At 36.4% G+C, this 26,860-nt stretch overlaps 1 protein-coding gene across 1 annotated transcript in view; it reads left to right on the forward strand.

Moving 5' to 3' along the window:
- The window catches only part of LOC107722186 (glutamate receptor ionotropic, NMDA 2C-like), a 42,978-nt gene extending 16,987 nt beyond the window's left edge, over positions 1–25,991 (forward strand). Inside the window, exons 3-13 of the mRNA XM_016530438.1 lie at positions 4,520–5,115; positions 9,113–9,227; positions 15,017–15,228; positions 17,558–17,726; positions 19,724–19,877; positions 20,263–20,388; positions 21,081–21,310; positions 22,275–22,435; positions 22,800–22,987; positions 23,506–23,738; positions 24,618–25,991. Of these exons, the coding sequence (XP_016385924.1) occupies positions 4,520–5,115; positions 9,113–9,227; positions 15,017–15,228; positions 17,558–17,726; positions 19,724–19,877; positions 20,263–20,388; positions 21,081–21,310; positions 22,275–22,435; positions 22,800–22,987; positions 23,506–23,738; positions 24,618–25,991 (3,558 nt within the window). The remainder of the gene's footprint in view (positions 1–4,519; positions 5,116–9,112; positions 9,228–15,016; positions 15,229–17,557; positions 17,727–19,723; positions 19,878–20,262; positions 20,389–21,080; positions 21,311–22,274; positions 22,436–22,799; positions 22,988–23,505; positions 23,739–24,617) is intronic.
- Positions 25,992–26,860: the final 869 nt, after the last annotated feature.

Below are 26,860 nucleotides of genomic sequence, written 5' to 3' on the forward strand. Positions count from 1 at the left end.
GTGGAAACATGCATCCCCTCCTTCATATGATAGAAGGATAAAATAAATTATTTTGTGTTTAAAGCTGGAAAAAATTCGTTTTTCATTAAAAGGGTCTTTAAAAGCCTTTTATAAAACATGGAAACCTTTCTTGAATTATATTGATACTATTGATCTGTCACTTGAAGATGCAGAAGAGGATTAACAGTTTTTTTTTCTCTCTCTTTTTGGTTTTGTTTATTTATTTAGTTGTTTTTTTTTCTTTCCTTTGTACATTTATTGTATCATTTAATAACTACACTTACATAATTATTGTTATTTGCATTTGTTTGTGTTATGTGGTTAAGATAATAGGGGTAGAGGGGATGGGGGATTGGGAGGGAGAAAAGCAGAATTGTGGATTACTAATTTTTGCATATATAAGATGTTGTATCTGCACAAAATGCCAATAAATATATTTGGGGGAAAAAATATATATATCACCTTTCAAGGCAGAGCTTCCCTTTTTGGTGAGTGCCAGCTCCAGACATTAGCCTGAACATAGCCTGGAATTTAATTTAATGGCATTAAATAATATTTCTATATATTTTAATATTATTTAATGATATATCTCTCTCAGGATTTCACCCAAAAATTTACACAAAAGAAGATATTCTGAAGAACATTTTGAAGAATGCTGGTAACCAAAAAGTTTTGGTTTGGTTTGGTTGGACTTTCTTTGTATCGACAAAAAATACTGTTCATAAAATTCATGGCACCCAATGAAGCTCATGGGACACATTTCATGCCCAAAGTGTACATGTAATACCTATTACCAAAGTCCTGGAAGGATCGTGCCATTTTACTGCTTGAGTGCAAGTTTTTTTCCAGACACAATACACTTTTTGACTACTACGGCATGGCTTCGAAATGGTCTTGTCAAGGCTCGTAAGTGCTAATCACAGGAGAGCTGGTTCTGGGTGATTGTATAACTTCTTAAAGAAAGAAATCTGTCAGAAAAGGAGGACCGGTGAGTCCCAGAGCACCTGACATTCACAAGCCCTCTCTCTCTCCAAGAGGTAGCCTACTTTAACCACAGAAGTTATTTGAAGGACACCGGATCAGTCTGTCGGGAAAGCTCTAGTCAGAGAGGAGTCTTGGGAGAATGTCTCTTGGTTCCTGACACTCCCAGACCTCCACACACATTTTTCTCACTTTGGAACTTAATTGGACACCACCTCCTCCGGTACCTTTGAGTCATCTCATGCTGTGCGGTGGAAGTAGATGCGGTTGGCAGTGTAGGGCATTAGGACACTTGCTCGTTTAATGTTAAATAAGTGCAAGTGAAATTAAAACAGCACTTAATAGCACTCACTATTTTTTTCATGCACAATTGTGGCTTGATATTGACACTGTGATAATTCACACATTTTTATATGCAAATATATATTTTTTAATATAGCTTTTTATAGCATTTTTTTTCAAAGAGCGCATCATACCGACATAATATTGAACAGCTGCATGGATAAACGAGTATTAGGTGTCAAGTGTAAATCTATTCAGTGGGATTACAGAAAGAGGAATAATGGTTGAAAGTCAGGCAATAAATCAAGTCTGCTACGCGTGGCTGTGGTACAGATAGGATCAATAATCTAGTGAATTGTCTTTGCGTTGTAAATCCAATTCTCGTATCTCATACTTTGGAACACATTCAAGGTTAATGTTGCTCAGTAATACATGTTATTTCAATGGTATGAGAAAGTCTCATGTACCATGATTGAGTTACTATGGATCTCCTGTATGTGTTCAGCAACCTGTAAAACTGAAATGCAGAAAATTATAGGGCTGTGTGAGTTATGGTTGCTATCAGAAGCTCATTCATTGACAATTTAAAACATACATGCACTACCTTTCAAAAGTTTGGGGTCGGTAGGATTTTTTTTTTAATGTGACCCTGGACCACAAAACCAGTCTTAAGTTGCACGGGTATATTTGTAGCAATAGCCAAAAATACATTGTATTGGTCAAAATTATAGATTTTTCTTTTACTCCAAAAATCATTAGGATATTAAGTAAAGATCATGTTCCATGATATTGTCCGATCCTAACAAACCATACATCAATGGAAAGCTTATTTATTTCTAAAAATTGACACTTAAGACTGGTTTTGTGGTCCAGGGTCACAAATGGTTTTGAAAGAAGTTTTATGGTTAAGGCTGCATTTATTCAAAAATAACAAAAACAGTCAATTTTAAAATAACTCCGTGTCACATTCTGCTTAAAAATTCTTTGATCAATAGAAAGTTTAAAATAAACTCAGCATTTATTTGAAACAGAAATCTTTTGTAACATGAATTGTCTTTACTGTCACTTTTGATCACTTCAATGTTTTTTGTATTCATTTCTATGGGGGGAAAAAAATTACTGACCCCAAAATCTTCAACAGTGGTGTACATAAGTAAATATGTATTTAAATGCATTTTACCAAATTTAAAGTGTGGTGTTGTGGAAGCTACTTTAAATTAGATTTTTTAAATATATAACTGTATAATATACACTGGAGATCAAAATTAGAGAACAACCTGCAATTTCCTAAATTTCAAGGTCACTGCTTAGGCCTATTTGAAGTTATCCTAACAGGAGTAGAAGGGCCGTTTTTAAGCATATTTCATAAATTTATTGTATTCTGAAGCACAGTATACAAAACCAAAATTAGAGATTATCAAAATTAGAGAACACTTACAGATACCTCCAAGTTATTGGTGTTAATCTGGCACCTGGTGCTAATTTCCTTAATTATATGACAAACCCTATTTAACTGGCAGCTTTCCTCTAATTTTCACTGAGATTGCAAGATGGCGGGCCGCTCTAACATGACTGAAACTCTGCGACAGGAGGTTGCCCAGATAAAGGATGACCCTTTCAGCCATTGCAAGAGAAGCTGGTCCCAAATCTGTGATTTCTAGAATATTGCGGCTTTACAATGACACTAATTCATTCAAGTCCCCAACAAAGGGCTGGTCGTCCACGGAAGACACATGCACAAGAAGACAGGATAATACAGAGGCTCTCAATGGGTAATCGTTCAACACTGCAGCTGGAATTGCTCACCAGTTCAGCGATGAACAGGGTATGGATCTGTCTCGGCATGTTTAAGAAAGGCAGGCTGAAAGTGCACTGAACATTGAAATGAAATAATGAAATGGCCAGCCCTGATTTAAACCCAACTGAAAATCTCTGGAAACTCCTTGACAACAAAGTTAAGGCTAAGAAACCCACTACAGTTACCATACTATGGAAGAGACTGGAAGACTTTTTTTTTCTCTGGTACAGATAGTTATTTTATTATAATTATTTTGGTTATTTATACATGTAATTATTTTTTTTAAGCCTTTCTAGGGACATGAGATGCAAATTAGCACTTGCTATAATCTCTATGTGCAGTGCATTTTTTCCAGTCTTTGACTGGAATCATGTCTATTGTACTGTCCCTATCTAAATAAACGAAATAAATGAAATAAAAAGAAGAGTGGACCAAGATCACACCAGCGCAGTCTGAGAAACTAGTGATGTCCTGCAGCTGCAGATGTGCTGAAGTCATTCAAAGCGGGGGCCTCTACAATTCCTAATAAATTTTGGCAGCTGTAACCCTCCAAAATTTTAGTCGCACTCTTCTTTCATGCTACAGTGGTTACTGTTTTCTAATTTTGATCACTTTTTTTCCACAAAATAAAGGTTTTTGTTGAAATCCCCTGGTTATTTTGTTAAACATGTTAGTTGTGTTTATCCACAGCTAACATTCCTTCACATTTTGAGCGATGAAGATTAATTCAGAAAATAATTAAATTAATTAGTAATTTAGAATTTCAGAAAAAAATGAGGTATATATGGATTGTTCTCTAATTTTGATCTCCTCTATCTATCTATATATAATTTCTAAATCAGAGCTGTATTTCTCTGGCTCAAACATTCAAGCAAAAACTTGAAATTGTGAATCTAAACTGACTGAATCAGTTTAAAAATTGACTCTATGTATTTTCAGAAACTCTGATTTAATTCAGTAAATCAGTTAGTTCAAAATGAAATGAATCAAACTTTCCAACACTATACTGTATATAATAAACAGGACATTTTAAAAGAGCCCATTTAGTTTTTGCCTCAGCTCGATCTTCTGTAAAGCAATATAATGTGAAGAGAAAAACACTTCAGAGCTGCTTGTTATTGAAAAGGTTTCACTTTGAAAACGGAGATAATGGCATGTTAGGAGACAAGAGCTAAAGGCTAGTTCGTACTGTTGCTTCTTTTGGGTACTTCACAACATTACTTTAAGTGATCAGTTACAGTATTCATTTATAGTTTTACATTTGACCTTATTTACCATTAGAATGTTGAGTGTAAATTAGATCACATGTCTTGAGGTTTTGATTGCATATATATCATAAAGCATCTTATTGTCTTGAAATAACAAATTTATGGTACCCACATGTACTTGATTAAGCTGTAAACATTCATCATCAAATGCAGAATTAAATCTACTGTATCTTCTGTCTTGATTCTACAGGCTGAAGGTTCTACCTTTCTCCAGATGGGAGCTTCTATAGAGCAGCAGATAAATGCAATGTTCAAAGTGATGGAGGAGTACAACTGGGGTAATTTTGTAGTGATCACCAGCTTGTATCCTGGCTACGAGAACTTCGTGGACTACATCCACTCCTTCACGGACACCAGTTACTTCCTGTGGGAGCTGCAGGATGTGCTGAGCTTCGAGATGTCCGTGGGGGCCAATGACATCCGCACACGTAGACTACTACAGCAGGTGGACTCGCAGGTATATCTAGTGTACTGTTCCCATGAGGAAGCACAGTACTTGTTCAGAATGGCCTCTGATGTAGGGCTGCTAGGGCCCGGATACATCTGGGCCATCCCCAGTCTGACTGTGGGGAACCCTGAAGTGCCCCCTCCTGACAGTTTCCCAGTGGGCGTCATCAGTATTATCACAGACAGCTGGAGGAAAACACTGCGCCAGAGGGTTCGGGAAGGAGTCGCAGTCATAGTAAAAGCGGTGCACAGTTTCCACAAGTACAGAGGATTCATTCCCGAGGGTCACAGTGACTGCAATAGTCCGGTCAAATCGTACACCAACAATTCTCTCTTCAGGTAAGACTTGTTCAGATTGCTAAGTAAAGGTATTTTTGAAAAACAACTTTAGTTTGTTTGTTAAAGAGAAGGATATAAAACCCATGACTTCAACTGTGAAAGTAAATTTTAGTATACTTTTAAAAAACTTATTATGGAAAGAATGTACTTCAAATATTCTTTAAAAGAATATACTTATGTGCAAACTGAATGTAATGTTTTTGGACACTTAACTGCATGTCAATTGCAGTTAAATGAAAATTTACTATAGTGTAAATTTATAATAGTAAATGCAGTTAGCTTAACTTTAGAGTGCTTTTTTTGACCCACCCAAGTACATATTTATAAATAATTTCATAAATACTTTGAAATATGTTTAAGTGTACTGCTGAGTAAAGGTATTGACAAAGCATTTATGGTCAACGAAAATATACTTTAATGTCATTTTTTCTATTGAAAATGTATTCAGTGTTGTTTTCTGGTCTGACCTACAAAAATTGCTTGTAAATTTCTTGTTGCGCTAAATTTTTGCCAAATATTGGATTCAGCCTTTTTATAATTTTTTTTTAAATTTCAAATAGCACATGTTTTGTATGTATTTTTTTTTACTCTGTTTCGAGCATATGCACCCCTGTTTTTGAGTGAACGTTGGCAAAATTATTTACAAATAATGATTTTTTTCACTTAAAAACTGCATAAGCTCAGAAATCAATTACAAAAAGAAATACAAAACCTGTGCAAATTGAAAGAAAACAAGGTGACATAATAATTTAATCAAACATTTGGTGAAATGTGGCATAATGAGAGATCATTTTTGACTGGGAACACCAAATTAGGTAAAGGATTTTCAGCACAGCATAAGGGTTAAATGAAGGGTTAAATGAAGGTTTAAAAAAAGGTTGAAGTTTAGTCCATTTAAAATACACAGTATTAAATTGAAATGCAATGTTATGTCCACACGTCTATAGGAGTGCACTTATTTAAAGCATTTCAAAAGATTATTAAATCATAATGATTTAAAATGTACTTTAAAGTGAAAATTTTAATTTGACATAACTACAGTTTAAAACATTGTACTTAAATGTGTTTAAAAACCTAGTCATGAAAGTATACTCTCATTATCTCTCATTATTGTGGTTTATTGATCTTTATTAACATCAGTAACATCATTGTTAACATTATGTCCTGAAAAAAAAAACTATATCATAGTCATCTCTTTAGAGTATCTGGGTACTCTGACTGCCATGTTTTATGAAGCTGTCTTATATTTAGTCCTCCCTTGGCCAGCATTGCCCTATTTTTGTTTTTTCGTCAAACGTGATCACATCAAAATCAACAGGAAAGTTGAACAAATCCTCAAAATCCTAACATTTTTAATTCTCGCAGCTTAGTTTTCCAGACAAAACATTGCGTTCTTGAGCTTTTTCTTGTGGTCTTCCTCCGTTGTAATGAGACTGGGAGATTCTCCAGATTTCCTTGTTAAATCTGCCGTTCACCTGGGAGCCACCGTCCTCATTAAATAGTGTTCCAATTGCCTCTCAGAGCTTTCTGTGATCAAGCGTATCAGAGACACATGAGTGACTGGGTCCTCCATCCGGAATGTTCCCAGGCTTCGGTGCTGTTCAGGTGTCTGCACATCTCTCTAGCATAAAAAGAAACATCTGTCTGAAGACAGTTAAGGAATCTTTAAAGAACTGGCTTTGAGACAGGACACGGACCTTCTTTTCAAACATGGTGACTGGTTGGGCAGTATCAAAGGATTCATCAGGTGGCAAGAAAGAAAATATTGTCTTGGAAAAATGTTTTATCAGTAGGATGGTCTGAGGTGAAATGGTAAGTTGGGTAGAGGAATAAATGAAAATGACATTTACTCACCTTCATGTTATTTCATGTATATTCACATGATGGTTCTTGTCAATACAATGTGAAAACCAACAATGAAAAACGGGCCATAAAAGTAAGATGTTAAAGGGTTAGTTCACCCAAAAATGAAAATTAGCCCATAAATTACTCACCCTCAAGTCATCCTAGGTGTATATGACTTTCTTCTTTCAGACGAATCCAGTCGGAGTTATATAAAAAATTGTCTTTGATCTTTCAAGCGGTTTAATGCCACTCAGCGGGTGTTGCATGCATCAGTCCAAAAGAAGTGAAATAAAAAGAGCCCATCCATAAAAAAAAGTGTCTCACACAGCTCCGGGGGGTGAACAAAGGCCTCCTGTAGCGAATCAATGCGTTTTTGTAAGAAAAATATCCATATTCAAAACGTAATAATCACTTTAATGTAGCTTGCGCTCACTGTTGTACACTGGAAGCAGTTCCGGGGGAATGACGTATGGGGTCAGCGTTGCGCATGCGCCGGTGAGTCTCGTGAAAACCAACGTTTGTTTACAGGATCAAAGGAAGCAAAGTTTCCTTACTTTCCTTACTAGTCTTCTCTTGGCTTATATCGAAATCCTCCGACATTCTTCTTTACAAATCCTCGTTTTGTACTTCTAATAAGTGACCGTTGCTTTGTTTTGATCTCTCCCCTGAGCTTCCACGTTCATCATTTCTGAGCGGCACATGCGCAAAGCCGACCTCATACGTCATCAGCACTGAGCTGCTTCCGTGTACAACTGTTGGCGCAAGCTACATTAAAGTGATTATTACGTTTTGAATATGGATATTTTTCTTACAAAAACGCATCGATTCGCTACAGGAGGCTTTTGTTCACCCCCCGGAGCCGTGTGAGACACTTTTTTTTATGGATGGGTGCTTTTTATTTAACTTCTTTTGGACTGATGCATGCAACACCCGCTGAGTGGTATTAAACAGCTTGAAAGATCAAAGACAATTTTTAATATAACTCCGACTGGATTCGTCTGAAAGAAGAAAGTCATATACACCTAGGATGACTTGAGGGTGAGTAATTTATGGGCTAATTTAAATTTTTGGGTGAACTAACCCTTTAACTTAAGTCAGTGAGAACTGAATCATTGAATGAATCCTTCTTTTCAATGAATTGTTCACAAATCGAACTGATTCTCAAATCGAAATTCAACTCACTGACTTGATCAAATCTCAGCAGGTGTCACATTAAAAGCTCATAAGAAGGGCAGATTATCAGTAAATAATTTTAAAATTCTGTCTGTTTGTCATGCATTGTCAGATCATATGGCTTCAGAAATTTTGGAGCATAGAATACAAATAGTTGGACTACTTTTAGGTTTTTTTATTTTTTGTTTTGTTTTGTTTTATCATACGTCATATTTTCAGACATGGTGAACTTTGCACTGCCATTAAATGAAAATGATCTGTGCGAAGTGTTTTTTTTTCTACAGACATTGTTGTTATTAAAATTTTAAATGACATGAGGGTGAATAATCAGTGACAAAAGTTTCATTTTGGTAGGAAATATTGCTTTAAGTAATTTACATTCATATTTAGTGCATTGTGCAGCATAAAATATTCTCTAGCATCACTGAAATTGAATGGTTGTTTATGAGCTTTGTTGTTTACAAAATAGCTAAATCTCAGTGATGGTGGATTAGATGGAAATAGAGCTGTGTATCTGAACTTCTGTCAAGAGTTTTTTGTTGATAGTTGTTAGTCATGTCAGGATTAGCCATTATGAATTATGAATGTCTGTATAATGCTATCTGCTGCTGCACTTTACATCAGTAAAACTGAATGACAATGTTAAATCCTGCCTCATGTTCTGCTCCACCCGTAGCTGGTCCTATAAGTGAACAATTCGTTTAGGAAAAATGTTCAGGTCTATGAGACAACGAGGATTAAAAGAGAGAGAATGAATACTGTAAATGTATTAGTGTCTGTACGCTCTGATATCAATTCATTTGACTTAGTGGAAGAAAAAAAAATTATAGGCTTGTATTTGAAATGTACTCCTTTCTGTGCCTAATAGTCTTCTGTTTCGTTTCAGAGATGGATAAAATCCAGGCAATTGTACAATCACTTATATTCAAATCTACTTTTTTTGGTCTACTAATTTAAAGCTGCTACATTTGTTCTACAGACATATGCTAAATGTGTCATGGGAGCATAAGGACCTCTCCTTCAATGTTGATGGCTATCTCACTAATCCTTCCATGGTGATCGTTGCTTTGGATCGAGAGAGACACTGGGACAAGGTAAGTCTCATAAGATGTAACAATAAAAGTAATAATGTCAAAACATTTCAGAGGTCATCACACAAAGCTAGAAGAGGGAACACACAACTGGAGATACAGTCTATCTGGTTGCAGCCTCTAAAGTGTTTTATCGCTTCCTTATAGAAGTAAGTGGTTGGAAGTCATATCTTATCTATTTCTGGAACACCTATTAGAGTAATACTACAATATAATGACTCCGTCATTTCAATTCACTTCATTGTACTGTAGTGGCATTGGGTGATTATGGATTATGAGATTATGGATTTGAATGCCAGGGAATACACAACTTTTTGGGGATGCACAACTGTTTTCAACATTGATAGTAATAAGAAACGGTTCTTGAACACCAAATTAACTTGTTAGAATGCTAGAAACAGTTTTTTGCTGCTTTTGGTGTTTGTGAAATCTGTGATAAATTGTTTTCAGGATTCTTTGACTTTCAGGAAACTTTTTTTTTTTCTTTTAAAATCTTTCTTACCCCAACTTTTTGAATGGTAGCGTATCACAGTTTCCACAAAAAGATATGTTGGACCATTTCAATAACTTTTAGCTTTTCACATTAATACAACAAGAGTCATAAAAGCCAGCTTCACAGGCTCCTCCAACGCTAGAGATTTATTACCATCCACACCAGGTCATGATGCAATTACACTTGGCTCTCTGAAACAGTCCTTTCTTCCTCACATGGCCAGCCCTCCAGCACTTTGGCCTCTGTGATAGGGACATGTGTAGGCCGTCTGGCAATGTGTGAACACCACCTGACTACAAAAAGAGATTAGGGGAATAAATAGAGATCAAACTGACATCCAAATTTACATCCGGTCATCACACCCTCCTCTAGATGGATTAGAGGATACGGATATTAGAGGATGTGTGTTGTCGCCTAAGACTGAAATAAATATTACTGGGTAATGCACTCAGATTCTCAGTCCTGTTAATGGCAAGTAGATGGCAACTAAATTTAAGGTTTTAAATTTAAAATAAAAAATAGGTTTTAAAAAGTTATGAGCCTTTTCTGTAAATTTCAGTGGCTGGATACCTTTTTCCTTTTGCATCTCCATCACCTGCTTTCAGATGGAGAGGCATTTACTACACAGAGCCGTAGTTCACTGACAATTAGACAAGATCGCGTTCATAATCGCAGATGAATCACATTCGATTATGAATGCGATATTGCCTAGCTTGTCAGTGAATTACGGCTCTGTGTATTAAATGCCGCTCCATCTGAAAGCAGGTGATGGCGATTTACTACTAATCACGGAACCGGCTTTACTGATGAGATGCGCATGACAATTGCATGCGATTAATTGCAGAGCCCTAATACGTAGCATTTCAACAATCCAGTTTAACCAGCTACTGAATGTGCTACAATTTAAATTAATTCTTTAAAATAGGTAACTGTCATTCTTTTCATTGCTTTTTGCACAGCATAATTAACATTGCACTGTTAGCGGAATTATGTGGGAATTTAATTTAAAAGAGATGTTTGAGTACATTTTCTATTGATCACGACAGCAGTAATTCATCAAATGACGAGCAAATGATGGAGAAAACTGTTAGAACTGGGCATATATCCAGCCACGTGTTGTCGACAAGTGAATTTTGCACTTTTACAGAGATGAATCAGGCATCTGAATCGCAGTGGTGGAGCGATACTGTGCAGTTCCAGCATAGTATGCCAGAGTCTGCTCTATTTAGTGTGACATACAAATAGCTTTCAGCACAGATTTTGCAGGTGTGTTTGCTAATTTGCATAATTCCTTTAGTAAATTAAGCACTAAAACAATGCAGACAGCGTGTGCAAATAAACTATGCAATTAGTGAGAGTAATTTGTACTCCTGTTAAGAAGTGCACAACAAGTAGAGTTACATGTGAAGGAGCTGCAAATATCATTATTTTTGAAAAGTTTTGATAGATTTCTTTTCTTTGAAAGTCTTTAGTTTTAACTCCCTCCTCTGGCCTTCATGGCTCACCTGACCCCCGTCTGTGTGACATAACAGTTAATCTATATCTGGTCACCTTGCTCTGTAGCCCCTCTCACGCTCGCATTGACACTCTCTGCACCGCCTCACTTTCCCATGCTGTGCACACCCTGTTCATGTTGTGTGCTGAAGTCATTAGCGAGATGAATCATTGCTTCCCTATTTTAAAGTACAGGCATACTGACAGCACCGAGACGGTGTTTCTCTGCTGGTACCATGATAGTATCTCCAAGAAAGACAAAGCCCAAATGACGCAGATCAATCTGTGATAAACACTGGTTTTAAAAATGGCCTCATACATCTGTGTAATTAGTGCTTGATTTTGAAGGAAATGTTAGAAAATTGGTTTCACTTAAGAACCAGATGCTTTGCATTGGACATCAAGTGGCAGCCTGAAACAGTATGAAGCTTATTTGTTGTCCAAAAGTAAACAAAAACAATGTCATCTTCTGAGAATTCCGCCTAATTTGCCTTGCTTCTGACAAATATGTAGTGCTTGATGAGACGCTCTGCCTTTGACGACAACAACCAAGCATACGGGAAGTATTGTAATGCTATTTTCTACTTGTATTAAAAGGTAATAAGGTAATTTTGCTGTTTAACTACACACAATTAAATGGGTAGTTGCACTTTATATTTGCACTGAATGATTTTTACTTCCCACTGTCCTCTAATCATTGGCGATTGGCAAAAATATATCATATAATTTTTTCAGGAAGGAGCATGATCAACAATCTTATCAGTTATTTTTCATGTTGTTTTTTTATGACTATTTTGCAAGTTACTGAGCAGTAAAAGCTAGTAGGCCATATATCTAATATAAGTAAAAAGTTCTCCAACTTATTTAAAGGGGTCATATGATGCCCATTTTCCACAAGTTGATATGATTCTTTAGGGTCTTAATGACAATTCTGTAACATAGTTTGGTTAAAATTTCTCAATGGTAGTGTAAAAACACCTTTTTTTACCCTGTCAAAAACAGCTCTTTTCAGATCACAGTTCAAACAACTTGTAAAAGTGCATGTAATATCCTATGACCCCTTTAAGACAAGTAAACAGTCAGAACGAAGACTCAAATGACAAGCAATAGAATAAATAAATACAACAGATACAACAGATAGTTATTTAAAGATACAAATTAAATAAACTTAACAGTCTGTCTAACAGTATTCAGGTAAGACATATTACAGAAATTAAAGTAATCAAATGTAAAATACACTGCATGAATAAAATATACATAGATTTTTTTTTCAAGCTAAATGTACTTTGTGTGTTCGCGTTCCAGGATTCAATTCTCTTTCATGGTTTATTGTGCTTTGAATAACTCATTTTAATATCAACCACATCACACTCTTTGCTTTCTGATTCATCCATGTTTCTTTATTGCTGTAATGCGTTAAGAACTTTACAAAGTCCTGTCAGTTGAGTATATTTACATATGGTCATAAATAGCACACATTTGGTCACAATCTCTATGATTCATTTGAAAAGTAGATAGTGGACTTCTTGACAATTCAAAATCGCCCACCCCTACTTTCTGTAACCCTTTCAGAACAGACCTGAAATCCATTTTTGGTTGCAATTCACTAGTTGAGAATCACTGTAATAGACAAAATGCTACTGTAGTTTAAGTACATGATGACTTGTATTGGCTTTTGAAAAACTCTTCTGAAGCATCCCAGGTATGCTAGGCAGCTGTAAAACGAAATAGGTTATTCCAAATAACAGATATCTACTCTGACCGAAAGCTGGTTTGTGCCTCAGAACAAGAATAGAATACCCTGCTATTACAGCCATTATATTCTGCTGAATTACTATACCTCTCACTTTCACCATACAGCCTATTTCAGTCGCTGGTCTGAAATTGCTCACTAAAACAGCCAGAAATAACTGCTGGGCTTTGTCTGGATTCATTCTTTACATATAAAGAACAGTTTCAGAACACCCTCATTTAATGTGCAAATAAGATGTTCTTTAGTGCTCTTGTCGTCATTTGCTAATGATCAGATATGATGTGCCACCAGGCTGTCAAGATATTCACACCTGGAGTCCGGAGATTGAATCTGTTTGTTCTGCTGAAGTTTATGAATGATTCTTCAATAAATCCCTGTTGCAGAGGCTTATCACGCTCACTTCCCCTCCCAGATAATACCATAACCAAACATGGATTACAATTCCCAATCCGAAAAGCCTCCGGTGCATTTGGGAAAGGCTGTCAAACAGCTGCTGCACAATTAGTGGCAACACTTTCCTGTCTTTTGTAGTAAAAGGATATGCAAAAGTAGACTCTTTTTAGCTATTTTATGTTTTTTCTAAAAAAAAAATGATGCAAAAAATGGTTTGGGAATACAGATGATAAACTGCTCAAATAGAGCAGCTGGGGTCACATATTCAAGAAGTAGTCGGGTAATAACAACACCAGCTAATGGACTGCAGCTTTTAGATTTTAGGAGTGTATGTTCTTCTCTCATGTACCTTTAAAACAGGGTCCCAGGGATGGACAGTAGATTTGTACTTCTCCCCCTTGGTATTTGTGTGTTACGCATGGATTCTTGGGAAATTTTAGAAGAGGCAGCTCTGAAACTAGCTCTCCATAGTCCCTTTTAAGCTGAGCTGGACCAGTGGGTTGAGTTCTCTCTGGATAATAGGGCTTTTCCACAGTCTACAAACAGCTCTGTAAAGATTCCCCATGAGCCTCTGAGCCCTGGGAGATTTACGGCTTTGTGCAACACCTTCATTGCTGGAGTAGTATAAATTCTAACCATTATTACAAATTCATTCCAAGTTCAGAGGAAAAATCTAAAAAAAATAAGAGCAATAAAAGAGAATAACATTAGAAAGCTTTGGGATATTTGATTATACATCATGCTGATGGTGCGATATTAAACAGCAGATGAAAAATACAACATACCCGTGAGGAAGACACCATGAATTGGACTTTGGAACATTTTCCTTTATCACTCCTGTCATTTGCTTGAATGTTTGTGTGTGGTTTTGCCTATCAAAAGGTCCTTGCGTTGAAGAAATAGAAAACTGGAATGAACAACACTGTGTCTTAACCCTATAAAACATACTGAATAAATTGATATGCAAATGTCTTCTAAATTATCAACATGATCAAAACCTGAAAGAATTTCCATGCCTTCTGTTGTCAGATTGATAGTTTAATGATTTTTTTCAGCAAGTAAAACATTCACTTTCTGGTCGTGTTACATGTGTCCACAATAAAAACTACAGAACTTTGATCATAAAACTAAGCATTTAAATATCTTATAAGACATATTCTTGGGAGTTATAGAGTGAAATTTATATTTTTATGCATTTTATGCAAGTAGTCTGATATGCTGTTATAAATATCTTATTGATTTACATTATAAGCTCAGAATTTCATCTTACTTTTTGGATATATAAACATCAGCAACTTCACCAAATTGCATATTTTTGCTCAATTTTGGCATCGAAATGAAATGTTTTCCTCCTCACATAGGAGCTCCATATTCTCCTATATCATAGGAGGCCTGATGTATAAAATATGATATTCAACAGGTTAAAAAAAAAACAATTTGTCTAAAGGTTCAATAAACTTTTCCATTAAAAAAGGCACATATGTCATGCTTTACAGGGTTAATGAAAATCTAAAAATGCAGGTTAGCTTTAGGTTTAAGGGATAGAAAATATAATTTGCTCAGTATAAAAACAATAGAAGTCAATGAAGAACACCTTTGCTTTGTTTGCAGTCCGTAACGTTTAATCCACATTTAAACCTGTTCTGAAACCCTCCACAGGTAGGAAGCTACGAGGGAGGGATTTTGCAGATGCGATACCCTGTATGGCCCCGTTACGGCAGCTTCCTGGAGCCCGTGTCTGACAACCGCCACCTGACTGTGGCCACATTGGAGGAGAGGCCTTTTGTCATCGTGGAGAGTGTTGATCCTGCCACGGGCACTTGTGTGCGCAATACTGTGCCGTGTCGTCGGCAGTCCAACAGGACTGAAAGGTACATCTGTGAATGTGACTTCAAAAGGTCAATATCTGTGGCTCTTGTTTACGAAGATATTCCCCAAATGGGCTTGTTTATGAGACCAATATCTAAAAAATTGAATAAAGAGCACAGGCTCCACATTAGATCATCCTCTCTCTCTGCTGCACATGCAAACGTACTAATTTGATTGCATTGATCCTAAAAAATGAATGGTCTCTTATTAAGGAGAGCAATAAAGAGTGTCCGCTGGATGGATTGTCCTCACTACAGTGATAATAGGTTCCCATTAATAATTATAAAATAAGAGACAGCAACCTTTTCACATTTTAGAATGAGTCACCGTACAAACACAAACAAGAACATCTGAAACCGAGTTTTACTAAACTTTAGGTAAAAACATCTAACAGTATTATATGATATTGGCCAGCTTTTGATATTAGAAAACAAGAAAAAACTGAGTCTGCTAATTAAAAAGAAAAGTCTAATAAAGCCTACACAAAATTGGCAAACATTCCCATTTAGCAATATGCTGTGAGAGTCACTTAGCATATGCAACTTGTTACAGTCCAGCAAGCTTATTACACACTATTGTGGTGTTGCATCTGTGAGATTGTAGAGAGTTCAAGATGCAGCTAATTACCTTACTGGAGTATTATTTAAAGGTGTAGTTCACCCAAAAAAAAGAAATTATTTGCATGACTTGCATGAAGAATCTTAATGCAGGTCTTATTCATACATATTGCTCCAAAAATTATGAAAAAGCTTGAGAAATGGTATGATAGGATCATTGAGTCAATAAGTTCAGGTAAAAGGGTAATTTGAGTCATTTGAATATATATATATATATATATTTTGAGACTGTATTTATCTACTATTATGTATGGAAGCATATTTCCGCCACTGAATAAAAATTAAAAAGGGTAATTGTGACTTTTTTTCTCACCATTCTGACTTTGTTTCTTGCAATTCTGAGTAATATCTCACAATTCAGACTTTTTTTTCTCATAATTGTGAGTTTACAGAGATATAAGTGCAAAATTGCAAGATATAAACAATTTATAGTTATTTCTCGCAATGCTTTTTTTTTCTTGAAATTATGATTTGATCTCACAATTCTTTTTTCTCACAATTATGAGTTTATGTCCAACAATTCAGACTTTTTTCTTGCCATTCTTACATATAAAGTCAGAATTGTAACAAAAAAATAATTGTGACAAAATCAGAATTGCAAGAAAAAAGAATTGAGAGATATAAGCTCAGAATTGTGAGACATAAACTCAAAAGTCTGTGAACTATGAGATATGAATTCACAATTCTGTTTATAGCTCACAATTCTGTAAGAAAAAATGAGATACAAACTGAGAATTGTGGTGGGAAAAGTCTAAATTGTGAGAGGGAAACGCAGTTGTGAAGAAAAAGTCTGAATTGTGAGATAAAAAGTCACAGTTACCTTTTTATTTTTTATTCCATGGCAGAAATAAGCTTTCATGGTAACTCTTTAGTATAGGGACCAATTCTCACTATTATGCTTATTAGCATGCCTATTATTAACATATTGGCTATTTATTAATACCTATAAAGCACATATTCTGCATGACCATATTCTACATCCCTAATCCAACCCAATACCTAAATTTAACAACTACCTTACTAACTATTAATAAGCAGCAATTTAGGAGTTTATTGAGGCAAAAGTTGTAGTTAATGGTTTGTTAATAGCGAGAATTGGACCTTAAAATAAAGTGTGACCGCTTCGATAAATATGTGCTTAAGGATATGAGTAAACATAATTATGTAGACTATTTACTGTTCTTCTCAGGTCAGTAAGAGAGAAAATCCCTCAGACATACAGAACTGTAGATGGCATTTTACCTCTGTATATGAAGTCTTCTGATGTTCTTCATATCCTCTTATGGCAGCACAGATCCTTTCCTCTTTCCGTATTCATGGCTGTATTATTTCAGTTATAATTAATTAGTCTTTCTGTCAGTAATCTTTCTTTCAGATGTGAGTCACACCATATGTTTTGCCCTAGAAACATACGCTTTGATCTTCTTCACCAAATGTTCAATAGACAGACATGAGACCTAACCTTTTTAACTGTGGTTCCTGATTGGGTTAAAGGAATAGTCACCTAAAAAAGTTACACGGAACATGGACTGAAGTGTTCAAGCTTTAAAAAGGACACTAATAAAAATGTGCAATTTTTGACTCAAATTCTCACATAAAGCTCTCATTTAGCTTCAGAATGCTTGGATCAATTTGTAATTTTTATGTAAACTATTCATTTAACTTTATTGTTTTGAAAAAATTGTAATGGTTACATTTATTTCTTTATGTGCAGTGTAACAGGACACACTGAGCCTTACACCAAACTCTGCTGCAAAGGTTTCTGCATAGACATCCTAAAGAAGCTCTCACGCACCATCAAGTTTTCATACGACCTTTATCTGGTCACCAATGGGAAACATGGCAAGATGGTCCGTGGCGTCTGGAATGGGATGATTGGAGAGGTATGAAATGGCACATTTTCTCTCTCTCTTTTTCTCACATAAACGCACTCACACTTCAAACATGTCAACAGTTCAGAGCTCATGGGAAATGAGCTAAATTAACATCTGATAATACGAAAATAAAACCGTTTACAGTGTGATACGAAAAAATTAATCAGCTTCCTATGACAGTGTCGACACGCTTTTCCTAGCATTACTCACACCCCGTTTTCTTTCTGTATTTAACAGATCTCCTGAACCCTCCAATTATTGCAGCTAAAGTTTTTAAGGGCATTCATGGAGCATAACTGGCTTTAAAATGCGATCTTGACACATTTCATCCTGTGACCTCCTGCTGCGTGTAGTGTCACTTAATCCGGTGGTTAAGTGTTTTCCACAGCTGCTGATCACTTCATCGGTTCTCATCACCTGCATCTGCTCACACGCTGATGAGTTTAAAGATAGCAAACCCTCGCCCCACATACAAGGCTTAAATGCTTTTCACACCGCAAGAAAAATAGATAATTAAATGAGATAAATAATGATTATATAATAGCTAGATAGTAATTCCGGACTGACGTGAGTGTGATACAAGGAATTTTCGTTTATGAGGCTAATTGCGGGTGACGGCAAAACAAATCTGTCAAGACTGATTTGCGATGTTACAAGTTGTGTGATGACAGGGCTAGTGGTTCGTGTCCATTTCTATACCTTGAAGAAATTGGAATCTGGAAACCAGTGGCTATAATAGCAATAGTCTTAATTGTGATATCCACAAAAACGTTCAGTAGCATGTCACGTTTATAGTGGGTATTGACATGGCTTACACTGATGTACAAGACACCCGCACAATGCAGAGGTCGTCTTCACTCTGTTTTGAGCTAGCTTACTTACATATATATATTATACATACATACATATGTATGTAATTGTAAAATACAATTTAATTAAAATATTTTCTATTTTATTATATTGTAACATTTAATTTATTCTTGTGATGGCAGCAGCCATTACTCCAGTCTTCAGTGTCACATGGTCCTTCTAATAAAATCAAATGGGCTGATTTGGTGCTCAACATTTCTTATTAATATCAATGTTAAAAAGTTGTGCTGCTTAATATTTTTACCAATAGAAAGTTCAAAAGAACAGCATTCATTTGAAATATAAATGTTTCAGTTGAAATAATATATATATATACTTTTGCTTCAATAAACTGCTAATTACTGTGTATTAATAGTTTGCAAGGTAGTAGTTAAATTTAGGTATTTAGTAGGATTAAGTGATGTAGAAAATGGTCAAAGAGAATAAGGCATTAATATGTGCTTTTTAAGTACTAATAAACATATAAATATCCTAGTAATATGGATGCTGATAAGCAACTAGTTATTAGTGAGAACTGGTCCCCAAACTAAAGGGTACCAATTTTTGCAATAATGTGAAAGTCTTTACTGTCACTTTTCATCAGTTTAATGGATACTTGTTGAATAAAAGTGTTACTTCAAAAATAAATAAATTATTTACTGACCCCAAACATTTGAAATTTGTACTTACTCCAAATTGGCTAATATATAGTACATTGTTTTTACTTGGCTTTATTGCTGCATGGAGACATTCTTTATGCCTACAATATAGCATGTGAAAAGCATCACGTCAAATGAGTATTATGTCTGAATATGCAGTATGCAAAACATACCCATGTGACCTACTCTTTCCACTGAAATTCTGAAGTGCTCATTCACAGGACACTATACTATCCCATAAGGCCACAGCAGAGTCATTGTAATTGTAAATGGCAGATAGTATGTCCGAATTGTATTCATACTACTAGAAAGTACTTTATTAATGGTCTAACGTAAGTAAAGTAAGTTATCTGTTGAACATAGAACTTAATTTTGAATGTGTCACTCCCAAATGCTTGATATCACCATGTGTGGGAGGGTCCCGTCTCATGATTCATGGGGACCTCCATTATTTCGGTATGCGACTGATGACTGCCTAAAGTTTTCTCCTTGTCCAAGGTCTTCTACAAGCGTGCAGATATGGCAATTGGCTCTCTTACCATCAATGAGGAGCGATCAGAGATTGTTGACTTTTCAGTGCCGTTCGTGGAGACTGGGATTAGTGTTATGGTGGCCAGAAGCAATGGAACAGTCTCACCTTCTGCCTTCCTGGGTGAGAAGTCATCATTAGCCGTCTTTTTCCAAGGCCTCCCTCACATAGACTATGAGAGATGCTTGCAGGCAGTGTTAAATATTTCCTACCAGTGGTGGCTTGGATTAGAATGTGATTAGATTACAATTTTTAATTAAATCGAGAATAAATCCTAGACAGGGAAAACATTTTCTACTGAATCGCAAACTCTGCACACAAAGAAAGCCATTTTGACTCTGCTCAACTGCTAATTTGTTCATTATTTATGCTAACAGCACAGCATTTACATCACAAACAAAAACAAGTTATAAATTATGTACAAGATCTTAGTCAGTTAATCAGATCATTTTTGTATTTTTATGAGGACTTCTGTGAGCCGAAACGTGTCTTTCTCTCTGTCTTGCAGAGCCTTACAGTCCAGCCGTGTGGGTTATGATGTTCGTAATGTGCCTGACTGTTGTGGCAGTCACCGTGTTTGTGTTTGAGTACTTCAGCCCTGTTGGGTACAACCGGAGCCTTGTCTGTGCCAAAGGTCAGCCTTGGTTTTTCAAACAGTATTCTCTCTATCAGGCACAAAACTCTGGGAGAGGAAGAATAGTTGTGGAAGCAGCCTAATCAATCCATATAAACCGAGCTGACAGGGTGTGTACTTGTCTCCTAGTGTAAAAGGTCATTTTTCGGAGGTTTAATTAACGTTTGTCGCTTTGCTAATTTGACTTTGATTGATTGCTTGGCTTTTCTGTGGCTGTGTGTGAGACACAAGAACCACATTAAGAACTGATGTCAAGGTAGAACTAGAAAAGAAAGCTTGCCCATGTGGACTGATCTGTGAATAATTCAATCGAAAGAGACAGAACATCTGTTATATAGGATGCACAGATGTGTATTATATAAATCATTCTAATATGCTGATTTGGTGCTCAAGAAATATTTCTTATAATCAATGTTGAAAAAAAAAAGTTGTGTTGCTTTTTTGTAGAATCTGTGATTTTTATTTAGATTTTTTTGATGAATAGAAAGCTCAGAAGAACAGCATTTATTTGAAATAGAAATATTTTGTTCTGTCACCTTTGTTTATTGTATTCTTGCTGAATAAAAGCATTCATTTCTTTCCAAAAATTTCCAAAAAAAGCTATTGATTATATATAATTTAATCATATTTATATAAATTATTATAATTGAATTTTATTTTATATATATACTATGAATGTATCTCTCTTACAGCCCCTGGGGGTCCAACCTTCACCATTGGGAAGTCTGTCTGGCTCCTGTGGGGAATCGTCTTCAATAACTCTGTTCCTATTGAAAACCCCAAAGGCACGACCAGCAAAATTATGGTCCTGGTCTGGGCTTTTTTTGCTGTCATCTTCCTCGCCAGCTACACAGCCAATTTAGCTGCCTTCATGATCCAAGAGCAGTACATTGACACTGTGTCTGGACTTAGTGACAAAAAGGTACATTGTATGTAATTGTAAATGAGCTGTTAGACAGTGGTACTGTATTTGAATACCTTTTGATATGTTTTGTTTGTGTAATAGCATATATGGCAAAAATGTTCTAATAGAAAATTGAAAGGAAAGGCCTTGCCACACCCTATATGCATATTTGGTATGTTAAATATTCAATAAGATTTTAAAATGAAACCAAACCTGAAATGTCACTGTGATAATTTGTCAACTTTTTATTCAGGGGCTAAGCAATTTTTAAATTGTTCATAAGCCAAGCAATTCATTTTTGTCAAAGGATAAAGAAAATTCAGCATCAAGACAAAAGCTTGATTGAAATCAGTAAATTGGCACCTTTCAATATTCCCTGTCACTTGCTGTCTCAAAAATAATCTCAGGATCACTAGCATTTTTGTTCATTGTTTTTCATAAGAAAACACTATAAAGCAATAGAAATCCATAAAAATTATGCAGCTGAGAAACGAATTGGACCTCAGGGAAGAACAACAACAGATTAATCGTTCACAGATTTATAAAAAAATAAAATAAAAAAAAACACAAACACAAGTGCTTGGAGCCATTTTATTAGATGCTAGAAGCAACATAATATAGTAGTGTTATATAATTAAAATTGACTCCTAAATCTCATGCATTGTGACCAAGAATTTGAGAGGCTTTGGAGGAAAACTAATGGTACTGTTTAATATGATCACTCAGAGCAAATTACTTTATCCCTTATTCATTTGCATTAATGTGAATAAGCTGTTGCCAAATGTCCAAATGCATGAATCAGTGAGGAGAAGAAAAACAAACAGTACATTTGATATCCTTTTCCAAGGTCACTACCACCCAGGCAGTTGGTAATTCTGTGTAAAGTCCATGTAATCTGTGTTGATCTACACTATTAAGGTTAAGCCGCAACCTGCCTCAGCTAAACAATTGAATTGCCATCTACTATTCCTTTTTGTTTCAGTTTCAAAAACCCCAGGAACATTATCCTCCTTTTCGCTTCGGGACCGTCCCAAACGGCAGCACAGAGAGGAACATTCGGAGCAATTACCCTGACATGCACACCCACATGATAAAATACAACCAGAAGGGAGTGGAGGAAGCTCTCAACAGCCTTAAGACAGGGTGGGCTTCAGCAATAACACTTTATGTGTGTGTGGTTGTGTGAAAGAGCTCTGATTGCTAAAAAAAACCTATGTACTATGTTGGTACCATTTACATGGTATTTCAAGGTGCTTCAAAGAAAATTAGATTTATTCCATTGGTCATTATAGGCATCTAGAAGCAATTTTGTTAGATATTTTCGAGTTGCAGAGATCTAAGGGTCAGTGAAACACTGGTGGGAAACAGCCAAGCATAAATAATGTAATATTCACCATTTGTCAAGGAAAAAAGGAGTATAAATTAACAAGCGCTAATTATTTACTTGACATAATTACGTGTAATTATTAAGCCATTTGCCTTGGGCTCATTTCTGTCCTCTGTGTAGGAAGTTGGACGCCTTCATATATGATGCAGCAGTTCTTAATTATATGGCTGGCAAGGACGAGGGCTGCAAGCTGGTCACCATTGGTAGTGGGAAGGTGTTTGCTACCACAGGCTACGGCATTGCTCTGCAGAAGGACTCCCGCTGGAAGCGCCCCATAGACCTGGCCCTCCTCCAGTTCCTGGGAGATGGTAAATTGCACTTGGGGGACCGGAACTGGTCCACACTTAATATCCTCTGCCCCAGCATGGAAGCTATCACATTCCCCTCTTACTGTAAAAAACTCAAGGTGCTGAGAATTGAGAGGTTACGTATGAAATATAAGAGGTTATGTATGAAATGCAAGCTACAGGCATATTAAAGACTCCATTAAACAGTAGAAACTAAATCCTAGTGCCTTGCTGCCTAGTGCATTTTTTTTATTTTCTATTTTACTTTTTTAAATTGTATTTATTTATTTATTATTTTTTTCATGTCTGTCACAATGTGTTCTGGAATGGCCTACACCTTGAAGGGTACATCCAATATTGCTCAAACTAGGTAGCAGCCTTCACATTGTCTAGGCAGATGTCTAGGCAGGCAGGTAGGCTTACTAGGTTTTGGAGCAGAGCACATATGTGGTTCTTATAGTATCCACTTGTTTCTGTTGAGTAGTCTTTGACTGCCGCTGTTTCTGGCATTGTTCCTGACCCCGTTTTCTTTCATGCAGGGGACACACAGAGACTGGAGACAGTATGGCTGTCTGGAATATGCCAGAATGAGAAAAACGAGGTCATGAGCTCCAAACTAGACATAGACAACATGGCAGGTGTTTTCTACATGTTGCTCGTGGCTATGGGTCTCAGCCTGCTGGTCTTTGCTTGGGAACATTTACTTTACTGGAAACTGAGGCACTCTGTCCGCAAGTCTGATCATTTAGACTTCCTGCTGGCCATTAGCAGGGTAAGACTGCATTGCTAATTTAAATTTCAATACAGATTTTTTTATTTATTTATTTATTTTACATTTAGAGAATGCAATGATAATTAGGGCTGGGTATCGATAGAGATTCCAACTCTATTCCATTCCAGTTTTGATTTGGCTTGATTCTAGTTAATTTGAGTATATTTCAATATGTCCATTTTGCTTACACTACTATTCAAAAGGGTTTTTTTTTTTTTACAGTATTTTAAAAAGACATTTTATTCTGCAAGGAAGCAATAAAGACATTAAAGACAATAAAGACATTTATAATGTTACAAAAGATTTCTATTTCAAATAAATGCTGTTCTTTTGAAGTTTCATTTCATCAAACATCGATAATAATACAAAAAAATGTTTCTTGAATATGAATGTTTTCTGATAGAAAGAAATTCTCTCTCTGCAAATGCTGCAAATTATGTAGGGCAGTGTTTCAGATTGATTCAAACTCGTCTTTTTGAACTACTCATTAAAAGAACGGACTCATTAGAGTCATTTGTTTTAAGAAATGGGCTACACTGGCATTTTACACTGGTAAAATATTTTTACACGGCCCTAATCTTATGTTATGTTTACGCTACTTGTTATGTTTAGGTAAATTAAGTTAAAATAAAAACCTCTTATTATTATTTTAGTAAAAATCATCAATTAATTCACCATAAGGAAGCACATTAAACTTTGACATAAAACACTGAACTGACCTTTATCTCTCACAAATACATCATCTGGTATATTAGTCATTATAATGGAGAAAAAACTGCCGTGACATGAATGAATCCAATGAAATGCCCAAAAAATAAAATTTATCTGTAGGAATCCACAATCTCTGTTCATTGGACATTATGATGCTTTACATTTCAGGGCATATACAGCTGCTTTAATGGCGTTGAAGATATTGGCAGATCTACCAGCATACAGAATCCAGATATCACGGCCAATTACGCCCAGGCCAACATGCTGAAAATGCTGCAGACAGCCAAGGACATTGTCTCCTCAGCCAAAGTGGAAAACTCATTGGATAATGCTACCAAGACCATTGAGAACTGGAGCAGACACAGCGGCAGCCTGCCAGCACGTATCCCACTGGTGACCACGACTGAAAAAGTTCCTGGTCACTTCTCTTATATTACTAACCTCACAGAGAACCACATACCTCACATGCAGCGTTCCATAACTCCACCTTTCACGCAACACACCAAAACCACTAGCCCACCACCAATGGTAAACCACAGAGTCTTAACACGGCCCACTCCTCTTCGCTACACGCTTCCCGCCAGGACAAGGGGTCTTTATGACGGTATGCTTCCTGTGTCCAGTCTGAGCACACCTCATCTAGCCATGCATGATTCTCCATCCGACCTAACCCGTCTTGGATCTTCCTTTGTTCCATATAGAGACATCTACACTGAACACCATAAGCCTTGTCACAGCGATTTCTCAGATGCCGTCAGGCGAAAAAAGAGACCCCAGAATCTCATGGTGGAGTCCATGGATCTGAGGGGGCTTCACGATTATAAAGACCAATCAACGTGTCATAATGAAGCAAACCGTTTTGCTGAAAACTACCTGTCCTCATCCTTCAGCGAAAATCCTTTCGTAGCAGCGGACACAGCTTGTAATTCCTGTGTCAAAATGTACTTTGACTCTGCTTTTGATGGCATACCTTTGATAGGGAAAAGGAAGCTTCATCGCAGACCTTCATTCCTGAAAGCCACTTGGGGCCCCGACAGAGTCCGGTTCCCAGGTGACAGACCCACCGCCTCCCCACAAGTAACTATACCTGACCTGTTCCCTTGCGTGGATGTACACGGACAGGTGAGGAACACCCTGTGTTACGGCCAACCGATGGATCACAACTACCTTCACACCTTCCAGCGAAACTCCAGGAAAAGTCAGAAGTTCAGACACAGCCAGTCCACAAGGCTTCCCTCCTACAAGGAGGCGATTTTCCACAATGTGGCAGCTGTCAGAAGGGCGTCCAGTTTGGTACATAGACCCTACTCCTACCCAGAGCTACCAGTCTACCAGAGCCCACTGTCATATGGACCTGCCGAATTATGCAACATCTTCCCCTGCATGGGACATCCCAGTGACAGTGTATATGGAGGGTATAGGGCACCCGCACACCTACACAATGACCATCTAGTGCCTGTTCCAGGCAGCAGGTTGGTTCATAGCAGTCCTGTTGTGCCCATGACATGGGGCAGAATTTCCAGTCTGGAATCAAAGGTGTGAACTTGTCCTTCCATGTGCCAATTATGAACAATTTGGTCTACGAGCTTCTACTGAACAATAAAATGACTTTGCCTTTAAATTAAGCAGAAACACAAACCATGTTACTATTTTTCCTTTGTTTTTGTTTTTTAATTATTTATTTAAAATTAATTTCATATTTTATTTGTATTTATTTTTTTATTTTTTTAAAGTGCAATAATGTAATAATTAAGGGAAGTATTTAAAGAAATAATCAAATCCATTCTGAATTTTGAATGAAGGAATGAATGAATGGACATGTAGAATTGTAAATGATTAGCCGTTCTTATCTCTTTAGTCCACAAAATGCAATATATTGCTTATATGTATTGGACTGGATGAAAGATTTTTTCTTCAAAGATTGTCGTAGAGAAGTCAAACTGAGACACTAAACTATATGAAGTGTTCATTTTGAAGTACATTTGGTATTATACACTATGTAATTCTCTATGATACTGAATTTTGTAAACACTTTAGACATATTGTCCGATATTTTTTATTTTAACAGCAGGGCTATATAAGTGGATTTTTCAGGCTCTATCGTTTCCGTTCTGTCTCTCGTTCAATGTCCAATCTCCTCTCGCTCTCTCTCTCTCTCTCTTTGCTGTGAGCAGGCTTTTGAAGAAGAGCAAATTGAATGGTACTCTAATATTAGCATCATCAAGGATCTTCACACTTTAATAAATCACAAAGGACCATCAGTTAGTCCTTTGTAACTGCTGTCTTCTTTAGATGGCTGATGGATATAACTCTTTGAACACTGCCTTTTATATGCAGAGCCATGGCGTATTTTAACAGGGATTGGCTGTTTGCAGTTGTGACACGACAGAAAGACGCATTACTTTAATAAT

Source organism: Sinocyclocheilus rhinocerous, unplaced genomic scaffold (genome assembly GCF_001515625.1).
Source record: "Sinocyclocheilus rhinocerous isolate Xijiao unplaced genomic scaffold, SAMN03320098_v1.1 scaffold334, whole genome shotgun sequence".
NCBI lineage: Eukaryota > Metazoa > Chordata > Actinopteri > Cypriniformes > Cyprinidae > Sinocyclocheilus > Sinocyclocheilus rhinocerous.